The sequence below is a fragment of the Onychostruthus taczanowskii genome, unplaced genomic scaffold (assembly GCF_017590055.1).
Source record: "Onychostruthus taczanowskii isolate IOZ18803 unplaced genomic scaffold, ASM1759005v1 scaffold25, whole genome shotgun sequence".
Classification (NCBI taxonomy): Eukaryota; Metazoa; Chordata; class Aves; order Passeriformes; family Passeridae; genus Onychostruthus; species Onychostruthus taczanowskii.
The window spans coordinates 5313679-5323880 of NW_024499796.1; the positions used below are offsets into that span (position 1 = coordinate 5313679).

Here is a 10202-nt window from a genome sequence, read left to right on the forward strand (position 1 = left end):
CAGGACGGGAGATGGGGCAAAAGGACAGGAGTAATGAACTACAAGCCCCAGTGTGGATTTATTAAACAAGAAGGAATTCCAACAGCAAACACACGTGAACAAAGAGCCCCTGGCCTCGTGGCTCTTTGCCATCACATCCAGCAACTCTGCTCCCTGGCTGCTGGCAGTCTGGAGCACAGTTTAATTAACCCAGACAGCAATCAGCTCCCAGACCAGCACCAGCAGCCGCTGATTCTGCACTCACTGGATTCAATCCCATAATCACAATGTGTCATTCTGTTGCCCAAGGAAGGGATGATTCCTATTGAACAGCCAGCACAATCATATGGATTTCATCATTTTTGATGGGGAGGGACTACAGGGAGACACAGCAGATTGGGATCAGCTCTCAAAACAGCCAATCCAGGAGGGAAAACACCCAAAGGTATTTCCCTGCCTGCCCTGTGGGCACAATCACACACTGCCTGGTCTCTGAGGCAGGAAGTGAGGCACATCCAATGTGACCCAACAGGAGAGTGCACCACCTGAGTGCAAAGGGGATTCCACCACTGCACACATCAAACCTGCCCTGTGCTCCTTGAAAATCTTGGGTTTAGCTCCAGTCCAGGGCAGCCCCAAGATCTGAAGCCTCAACTTCTCAGGATGGGAAGGGTGGGAGGAAGGATTTACCTGCACAGCCCTGGGGCTGCAGAAGGCCAAGGCACCAGTTTGCTGCAGTGCGCTCCCTCCCCATCCCAGCACTTGGGAGCAGCACTGGAATGCTGCTGCTGGGAGAGCTGACAGCCAGAACAGCTGGAAAAGGCACATGTGACCTTGACATCCCGCAGCCAAAATCACAAACAGCAAAAAAGGTCGAGTTTTTGTCACAGCACAGGGAGGTGCCAGTTGGCCCCTACCAACAGGTTGGTGCCAGCTCTTGGCAGGAGAAAACACAGCCCTCGGGTCCATGGTGGAAGAGCTGCAGCCACGCTGTGCTCCCGGCAGGGCAGGAGGATTTGGAGTGCGGCTGGGGCTGGCTGCTGGCTGCCAGCAGGGATCCCCCGGGCCCTTCCCGACATGAACTCTCACACTCTGACGGCCGGGGGAGGGAGGATGCCGAGCTCCTCCCGCAGGGACTCCACTGGCTGCTCCCAGCGCTGCTCGTAGTAGATGTTCAGGACACAGCTGGAGTTGAGCCCGCTCCGAATCGCCCAGGGAACCAGCTCGGTGGCCAGGACCTGCAGCTTTCTGGAACAAACGATACAGGTGGTGGCAGTTTTGGTATCCACATTTTGTTAATTTCCTTCTCCAAGTCCCCAGTGTAGGCTGATGCCAAGCCCTGTGTCCCAGGTACCCCTCCAGCTTTCTGAAATCACCTCTGCTCAACTCACAGGGGAAACTGAGGCACAGAAGAGGATGGTGTGCCAGAAAGGTTACAGTCAGGTCAACACTCAGGTTCTGCAACTGCTGGGCAACAAAAACAGCTGTGCAGGGAACAGCTCCCAGTGTGGTGAGGGTCCTGCTGGCCCTCAACACATGCCCATCCAAGGCCTGGAAATTGCTCCTGCCTGGCACAGGGGAGCTGGTGTTGAATGCAGATTAAGCATCAGATTCTGCTTCAGTGACAAGGCAAAGCTGTCATCCTTGGAATGTGGGGACAGCAGTAGGCTCACGGAGGGATCTGTGACTGACTCCCCACTGCAAACCAGCAGTGTCCCCTCTTTGTCCCCAGTGGCCACGGGAAAGCACCACACAGGCTGGGTGTACCCAGGGCAGAGACTGGGCACCTACCGTGTGCTGAGCCGGGCAGGGCCGAACGCTGCTCCCAGGACACACATGGGCAGCCCCGTCTGGATGGCTTCGAACCACTTCACCACCACCTCACCTGGGAGGGAGCAGGGAAGCTGTGAGCAGACAGAACACCTGGATCAAGGGCAGCCAGGGCTGTCCGGCTCCTCAGCACAGGCTGTACATCTGCCCTTCCCAAGGAATGTTACTTGGGAATGCTTCCTAAGTCTGGCCATAGCTTCATCCTGTGCCAGGATGGGCCTTGTCACGCACCACTCATCCACCCCAGAGGAATGGCACCCCACAAGCCCTGGGAGCTTGGGGAGCACATCCCAGGCAGTCCAACTCCCTGCAGACCTCGGCAAGGCGGTGCCAAGGCACGATGCCCCGTGTGGCTCTCCTGGTCTCTCAGCAAAGGCCTTTTACAAAACTGCCTGGACTCAGGCAAAGCCTGAAGAGACCTGTCATGCTGGCCCCCACAGGTACCAGCAGGGCTGCACCTGTGACTTGCTATTGAGTCAGACACAAAATAAGGGCAAAGGACACAGAGATGTGCAGATAAGGAGCAACCAGGAATTCCCTTCTGCCTTCACACAGAGCTTGCAAAACATCTCCCTCTATGCCACCCTCCCTGCCAGACAGAAACCACCCATCCAGTGCCTGCCTGTGCCCAGGGCTTGGGCAGAGCATCTCCCAGCAGGGAAAAGGTGACATTTCATGGCTCTCAGTCAGCACAGAGCCAGTGATGTAGGACAGCGATGATGCAAAATCCCCACACACTGGCCCGGGCTGAGGATGAGGGAGTCTGGCTGCCCCAGCCTGCTCCATTTCTGGGAGGCAGCTGAGCACAATCGGTGGGTTTGGCAGTGCAGCTCCCTGAGCCCGCTGCTGCTCACCCAGCATGTTGGTTGGCATGCCCAGGAGGGTGTGCATCAGGTCATGGACTTCCCGGTACCGCTGGATCACATATGCCAGCTCTTCATCATCGACAAACTTGGGCGGCATCCGGGTGTCTGGAGAAACTTTCTGCAAGTCCAAAGAGGCCCAACTCAACTCTGTGCCTCCAGTCTCACCTGTGCTCCTAGCACAGGGATCAGCCACAGAAATGTGCACCCCATGAAGCCCCCCACTCACATTGTCCTCCAAGAACCGGACATACTCCCGGCCCAGTGAGCCCTCCGGCAGCCCCTGCAGCCTGGCCATGTCCAGGGTGGACAGACGGATGCGAGGCCGTTCCCTGGAAGCAGAACACAGATCAGTGAGACCCCCAGTGAAATCCACAGCAGCAGGTCCTGCAGAAAAGGTCCTTGGAAACCCCCACCCCTGCCTCTGCCCATCCTTGCTATTTTCCCTGTGCAGATCCTAACTGCTCACTGCAGGGACAGCACTGTCTGCACATCTGTTTCAGAGGCTGGGACATGAATTGCTTAAAGGATCTACCTGAAGCCTTGGCAATAAAAGAGCTTATATCTTGTGTGCTTGTAACAACACTGGGAGGAAAAACATTGGTGTCCCCCGCACTGAAAAGCAGCTGCTGCTGTGTGTGCCAGCCAGGCACAGCCCCCAGCAACAGCCAGTCCTGCAGAGCAGAGAAATTGAATGGCCCTGCAAAGCAGCCAGAGCTTCAAAGGAGCAACCCCAAAGAGGAGAAGGAATTTGTTCTAAACACAGGTTTAACTTCAATCTTGCTCAGGCTTTCACCACCAGCCACACAGCAGCCACCCAGAGAAAGGTCTTCTCTACAGATTGTTGGCAAACAGGTGCTGCACAGCCTTGGAAGTAAACAAAAGCCCTTTTATTTTCATTCACAGGGTAAACTCTTCCTGAGATAAAAGATCCAGGAGCTGCTCAGCTCCTAGAGTGGAGGTGCCAGGGAGATAAGCATCACTGGCACCAGTTTCACACTAGCTGCAGATATTTCCTTGTGTATTTGTTGTCAAAGGGACCTCAGCAGCTTGGGGGATAAAAACAAAAAGACCTGTGTGCCTAATTCAGACCCCTGCAAATCCCTGCAATACCACAGGGCAAGGAGCAGGTGGGTATGTCCCTTCCCAACCCTGTCCCTGGGCAGTTCTGCTGGGATTCAGCCCCATCCCAGTGCTCTGGATATTTTACTAAGTCAACTTCTCGAGCCATGATGAGGTTGATCTGCACAAACATATGGAAAAAAGCAACTTTTGTCAAGCTCCTCTGTGACACAAGCAGCAGGTGTGACACATGACAGGGAATAGGGAGAAAGCAAGCAGATATACAGTGAGAGCTTGGTTAGTAAGAGAAATCCCTCCTGGTCCTCAGCCTTGCTGCACTCCACAAGTCCTTGCAGACATGGAAGCAGAAGCGATGGAGTCTTATAGAACAAAAGAAGTGGCCTTATTTCAGCTTGAGTCAGGAAAAAAAAAATGGAAGTGTCTAAGGAGGAGGCAGACCAGCAGAGACAGTTTCCAATGCAAGAAAATGCAGCAGCAGGCACAGGGAAGAAATCCATGGATGTAGTGTATTTTCATCACTGCTCAGCATCCACATCCATGGATTTCTCCCCTGTGCCTGCTGCTGCATCTCGTGGTGTTGGCAGCTGCCAGTTCCAGCAGCGGAGCAGAACAGACAGGCGAGTGGTGCCTGCCCTTAGATGTGTCACAGGGCTCCTGTGAACGTTAAAAATAAAGTTAGCCTGGAGGGTTAGAGCTACAAAACACTTGTCCTGCTTCCAAGCTCTCCCTTCACAGGGCCAAGGAACCTGCTTGGCCTCGTGTCTGCCGCCCCACCACAAACCACACGGCGAGAGAGGGAGGGAGGGATGGGGAGGGACGCACTGGAGGATGCGGTAACCTTCAGGGTGGTTTTTCATCTTGTCTCGCAGGTTTGGCAGTGCCAGGCAGCCTGTGGTCTCCCCAAGGACTGCCACCATGTCTGAAAGAGAGACCAGAGAGTCACCCAAGAGCTGTTTTTGCAACACCCAGCTATCCTTGGTTGGATTGACAGCTGAGGAAATAGGGCAATCAACCATTGACCAGGAGTACGAGGAAGCCCGCAGCAAAGTGGGGATTCCATAAACCACAGATCTTCAGCTTCAGGGCTACTCTGCCCTGGTGTCACCTACATGACCCTTCCTGGGAATGGGACGGAGGAGCAGTCATGAGGCCTGGGGGACTTTGGAGAAATAGACCGGTCTGGGTGGCATCACAAGGGGTCACACTGGGGTGTGTTTGGGTTTCCTCACTCCCTCTCTTTCACAACCTCCTGCACCGGGTCAGTTCTCAGCCCTGCGCTTGCCCCAAACTCTCCCATGAAGCTTCTAGGAGCAGGGAGCGGGATTTTCCGGCCGCGGGTGGCAGGCGCTGCCCTCGCCGGCCTTACCGTGTCTGTAGGGGTCATAGAGCGCCATGAGCGCGGAGCCGGCGGCCAGCAGCGCCTTCTGCAGCGGGCTGGTGGGGATGTGCCCGGGGTACAGCTGCTGCCACCCTTCCATGTCCTCCTCCTCCTCCTCGCCGCGTCCATCCCGGCCCCGCGGCTCGCTGTGGCTCGGCCGGGTTCTGCCTGCGGGGAGCAGCGGGTAAGGGAGCGGCCCGGCTGAGGGGCTGGCCCGGACGCTCCAGGGGCTGCGGCACTTGCCTGGGGAAGCGGGACCGCCCCGCAGCAGCGGAACCCCCGCCCGCGCCGCCCGCAGCAGCAGCAGCCGCATCCCCGGCGCCGGCCCCGCCGCTGCCCCGGAAGCGCCCGGAGCGGGGCGGGGCGGCCATGGCGGCGGCGGCCGAGCTGGCCGGGCTGTTCGCCGTGTACAAGCCGGCGGGGGTGGCGTGGGGCCGCGTCCGGGAGGCGGTGGAGACGCGGCTGCTGCGCGGTGAGCGCGGGCGGCGGGACCCCCTAGATCATCCCATCCCGTCCCCAGGGGCTACCGGTGGGGCCCGTCCCGACCCGTCCCGTCCCATCCCCGGGTATCGCCGGCCGGCCCTAACTCCCCGTCCCCCGGTTCTCTTTCAGAGCTGAACGCGGCTCCGGAACGCGCCCCGCGGCAGCGAGTCCGCTTCCTACCGACCCCGGCGCCGGGCGGCGGCGGGGCCGTGGAGCTGGTGGCTGCCAGTGTGCCGGTGCTGGCCGACCACCCCCTCGGTAAGGGCACAGCGGGGCCTGCGCCGGGGGACCGGGGACCGGGGACAGCCCCGGTGGGAGCCCCCGGCAGGCGCTGCGGACCGGCTCCATCACTGTCTCCGTTGCAGTCCGAGGCCCGCGGTTCAGGAAGCTGAAGATCGGAGCAGGTCACCGGCTGGATGTGAAGGCCTCGGGAGTCTTCGGTGGGTCTCGTCCCGGGGCAGTACCGTGTGATGGGTTTCCGTGCAGGGAAGGAGGGTGGATGCACGGCCACTGCACCGCAGCAGCCCCTGGATCTCTAAGTGCTAAAACGCAGAAGAAATGGCCCAGCAAGGCTCTGGCAAAGCTAGATGGCAGAGACCCAGGCACACTGGGTTCTGCTGGGGGACACCACTCCCCATGTCTGCTCCACCACAGTTTGCTTTGCTGTGACTGGCACTGCTGAGCATTTGCCCTGAGTGCCTAGGTGGAAAGTTCTGGGGAAATCCAAGAGTTCTGTTACGTCCCTATGGTTTTCATGCCAGACTATAATTTGGGGGTCTAATTGCACTGCTCAGACGTGACTGCTAAGGGGATACAGCCCTGTCCAGGGGACAAGAGTGGCGTGAGTGTTCAGTGCTGTGTAAATGCACATCAGTGGCTTTTTGTGAGGCTGAGTAACAGGCTCCCCATTTTCTGTGTTGCAGTGCTTGGCATCGGCCATGGGAACAAGCTGCTCACTGACCTGCACAACTGCCACCTGACCAAGGTAGGTGCTGGCTCTGAACAGAGCTCCAGAGTGCTGTCACATGCTTGATCCTGCCCCAGTGTCCCAGACCAGCCTTGTGATGTTGATTCTGCACTCAAGTCTCAAGCCTACCAATGCTTTTGAGAGCTTCTCAGGGTCTGGAGTTTCATCCTTCACATGAGCATCCACTTGTGGCCTTTTGAGCACAGGAAGTTGCTGTTTCTCAGTTTGCTTCGCTGTGACTGGCACTGCTGAGCATTTGCCCTGAGTGCCTAGGTGGAAAGTTCTGGGGAAATCCAAGAGTTCTGTTACGTCCCTATGGTTTTCATGCCAGACTATAATTTGGGGGTCTAATTGCACTGCTCAGACGTGACTGCTAAGGGGATACAGCCCTGTCCAGGGGACAAGAGTGGCGTGAGTGTTCAGTGCTGTGTAAATGCACATCAGTGGCTCTTTGTGAGGCTGAGTAACAGGCTCCCCATTTTCTGTGTTGCAGTGCTTGGCATCGGCCATGGGAACAAGCTGCTCACTGACCTGCACAACTGCCACCTGACCAAGGTAGGTGCTGGCTCTGAACAGAGCTCCAGAGTGCTGTCACATGCTTGATCCTGCCCCAGTGTCCCAGACCAGCCTTGTGATGTTGATTCTGCACTCAAGTCTCAAGCCTACCAATGCTTTTGAGAGCTTCTCAGGGTCTGGAGTTTCATCCTTCACATGAGCATCCACTTGTGGCCTTTTGAGCACAGGAAGTTGCTGTTTTTTTTGTATAGAACTCTCATAGTCTGCACTTCTAGCAGCTGCATGGTGCAGTACTACTACTTGGAGCATTTTTTTTGATAAATTGCACTCTTTGTCCTTCTTCCAGGTTTATACTGTTGGTGGGCTTTTTGGTAAAGCCACTGATGACTTCTCAGACACAGGAAATTTAGTAGAGAAGACAACATTTGGTAAGAAACTGATTTGATGTGTTGTGGTTTTTTTTAAACAACATTGAACAACAGATTAAAGCATTTAATCAGGCAAATTGCACAATGACAAAAGCCACATCTTGCATGTCTTCTAGTCCTTCTTGATGTTGTAGTTCCCCGTTCTAAATCTAACCATGATATACACAAAGCAAGGTGAATGCTGGTCACAGTGGTTGTAATTAGTTGGTCAGGACCCAGATCTCCTGTGAATCACACTTGGAGATAGCAGTTAGGAGATTTCATTGAATGAAAACATACAATAAGAAAACTGGAGCATCAATCTTTTGGAATCAGTTAAGCAAAATAACTCTTCCCTTTGCAGTCCAGCTCTGTACTGCTCCATGGAGAGCCAGGGGAAATGACTTTGCAAAGGCCACCCCTCAGCTCTCGTCAGCCCCTTTTGATGTGACTGCCTGCCCGAGGGACAGCAATACCTCAGTGGCACTTTTCAGACTTTCCAGTTCCTGGATGGATAATTGAGACTTTGTTTTTGCCTTAATATTTGCAGATCACATCACAAGGGAGAAGCTGGAGCGGATTCTCGCTGTCATTCAAGGGACAAATCAAAAGGCGCTGCTGATGTGCGTATCCACCGGGGAAAGGAGCTGGGCTGATCCCACTGCCATGTGCTCATCTTCAAAACAAATGAGAGGATTTTGTTTCCCATAATTGAAGTCTGTAAAGGTTGGAGTACTAGCAAGGGGCAGAGAGAAGTTACTCCGAGTGCTCTGTGCTCTGGTGAGAGGTTGCAGTTAAATGTCCTTCTCGTATCCCAAAATCTCCAACCTGCTGGTTTAGGACCAATCTGCTATATTAGGGCTGAGAAAAATAACTTGTAGACATGAGCATGTACCTCCATCCCAAATTGTGCTACACTACTGATAGTACATACACCACAAAAATACATGCAAAAACTCACTGGATGGTTTTAAGAATTAAAACTGCATCTTTCTTTTAGGGGATTGACATATTTTGAATCTCTTTGGAGAGAAGTTCTAAATGTGTCTGCTGCTCTCTTTTTTCCCCTAGGTATTCTAACATTGATATGAAAACACAAGAGGCATATGAGCTGGCTGTCAAGGGGTTGATTCGCCCCATGGGAAAAAGCCCCCCAATAATCACAGCAATCCGATGCCTCCAGTTTGCACTTCCAGAATTCCAGCTAGGTAGGACTGGCACAGAAAGTACCGGGGAACTCTGAGTATGTATTATGGCAAATAAGATGGTAAACTTCATTTTCTTACTCATTATTTATTGCAAAATGAGTTGGTGGGAATTTCTTATCAACTTACAACTTCTCTGGTAAATCCAGCCAGCTCTTAGTTTTTTCCTTGCTAGTTCAGATTTAAGCCCAAGGCTGGAAAATTTGCATCATGAATACTTATGGGGGAAATTCTTCTTAGCTTAGTGTTTCAGTGTAATGCATTTCAGTGCTGGGTTTTGGGGTTTTTTTAAAAGTGTCATTTGTTTTCCTGTAGCCAGTCCCCTTTCCCTCACAAATTATTTGTCTTATTAAAAAAGGTGCCTTTTTATCCCCTTTGAAATACCTAAATTTCTACACTACTCTTCTATATCTATAGGTTTGTTTTCTAAAGTATTCACTTTGGAAGGGTGTGGAACACCCTGCAGTATTCCAGAAAATCATTCCACACTCTTAGTGTCTTCTGCCAAACCAGCTCTTTCAGCGTAACTGCGAGTGATGTCTGGATTTACAATGTCAGAGCTTGTGTCAAAGCTTTGGTCCTGAAGGAATGTCTCTGTCCTCCTAGAAATCCATTGCCTGCATGAGACTCAGCAGTACCTCCGGAAGATGGTTCACGAGATTGGTCTGGAGCTGAAATCATCTGCTGTGTGCACACAAGTGCGCAGAACACGCGACGGGGTTTTCACGGTGGACGACGCTCTCCCGAGAACTCAGTGGAACCTGCAGAGCATCCAGGAGGCAATTTGGAACTGTCAGCTCAGAGTGGAAACAGAGCTGGAGAAAACCCTGGCACACGAGGAGAACAGTCCTCTTCATCAGCTGGACAGGGACACAGCTGAGCATGCTCTGCAGGAGCGTCCATGAGCAGTCCAGCAGCACAATACGGCAGCGACGTGCCAGCAATGCGATGGACAGCAGAAGGAAAGAGGTTAATTGCAGTTCACTTCCACCCTTTCCTTGAGATGACTTTTATCAGAGGCTTTTTTTCCTTCAGTGACAGGCTGTATCATTTTTTTAAAGCATCACAAACAGTTCATTAACAGGAGGTAGCTGTGCCAAAATGCCTGTTGATTTTGAGAACATTAGGTTGCTAAGGGATATAAAAACCCATTCCCGTATTGTTTAGCAGCAGGAAGTAGTGTCTTAGAAAGTGTATTCTCTTGACTGCACACATTTGTTCCTTGCAACTGGCAGCACAATTTATCTGCTGTATGGATTTTATTTTCCCTGTGTTCTCCTGGAGTATTTTCTTTCCATTAGCCCTGCTCTCAGACACATGAGAGCTCAAAATCAGGATAAACGAAGGATGTGCAGGAGAAAACAAAGCTTACCCAAAGCAATGCAAGGAAATGGTTTTATCCAGAGTAGGCATGTGATGAAAAGTGACTTATAATGGGGACTACTGCACAGGATACACAAAAAATAAAATGGAAAACTACCTATGGAGAAG

At 53.2% G+C, this 10202-nt stretch overlaps 2 protein-coding genes across 3 annotated transcripts; one reads left to right on the forward strand and one right to left on the reverse strand.

Moving 5' to 3' along the window:
* Window positions 1–39: 39 nt before the first annotated feature.
* Window positions 40–5513, reverse strand: COQ4 (coenzyme Q4). Its single transcript, XM_041406710.1, has 7 exons — window positions 5377–5513; window positions 5122–5301; window positions 4578–4674; window positions 2902–3004; window positions 2664–2793; window positions 1771–1864; window positions 40–1227 (listed from the first exon to the last, which is right to left on the reverse strand). The coding sequence occupies exons 1-7, from the start codon at window positions 5444–5446 to the stop codon at window positions 1065–1067; spliced, it is 837 nt and encodes a 278-aa protein (XP_041262644.1). The 5' UTR covers window positions 5447–5513; the 3' UTR covers window positions 40–1064.
* Window positions 5445–10194, forward strand: TRUB2 (TruB pseudouridine synthase family member 2). Of its 2 annotated transcripts, none has more exons than XM_041406708.1 (8): window positions 5445–5605; window positions 5746–5874; window positions 5982–6056; window positions 6540–6601; window positions 7446–7527; window positions 8057–8129; window positions 8578–8714; window positions 9318–10194. In XM_041406708.1, exons 1-8 carry the CDS (start codon window positions 5503–5505, stop codon window positions 9614–9616), a joined length of 960 nt encoding a protein of 319 aa, XP_041262642.1. In that variant the 5' UTR covers window positions 5445–5502; the 3' UTR covers window positions 9617–10194. The 2 variants fall into 2 exon arrangements, with proteins under 2 accessions (XP_041262642.1, XP_041262643.1); XM_041406709.1 differs by lacking the exon at window positions 6540–6601 and adding an exon at window positions 7077–7138.
* The last annotated feature ends 8 nt before the right edge of the window (window positions 10195–10202 follow it).

Bases quoted from the DNA above. Each gene is read 5' to 3' on its own strand.
- TRUB2 (XM_041406708.1), top strand. From the start codon at position 5,503: ATGGCGGCGGCGGCCGAGCTGGCCGGGCTGTTCGCCGTGTACAAGCCG. The intron at 5,606-5,745 runs GTGAGCGCGGGC...GTTCTCTTTCAG, and splicing joins GGAGACGCGGCTGCTGCGCG to AGCTGAACGCGGCTCCGGAA. The intron at 6,602-7,445 runs GTAGGTGCTGGC...TCCTTCTTCCAG, and splicing joins ACAACTGCCACCTGACCAAG to GTTTATACTGTTGGTGGGCT.
- COQ4 (XM_041406710.1), bottom strand. From the start codon at position 5,446: ATGCGGCTGCTGCTGCTGCGGGCGGCGCGGGCGGGGGTTCCGCTGCTG. The intron at 5,302-5,376 runs GCAAGTGCCGCA...TGCTCCCCGCAG, and splicing joins GGGCGGTCCCGCTTCCCCAG to GCAGAACCCGGCCGAGCCAC. The intron at 3,005-4,577 runs GTGCGTCCCTCC...TTCTGCTTCCAG, and splicing joins GAAGGTTACCGCATCCTCCA to GGAACGGCCTCGCATCCGTC.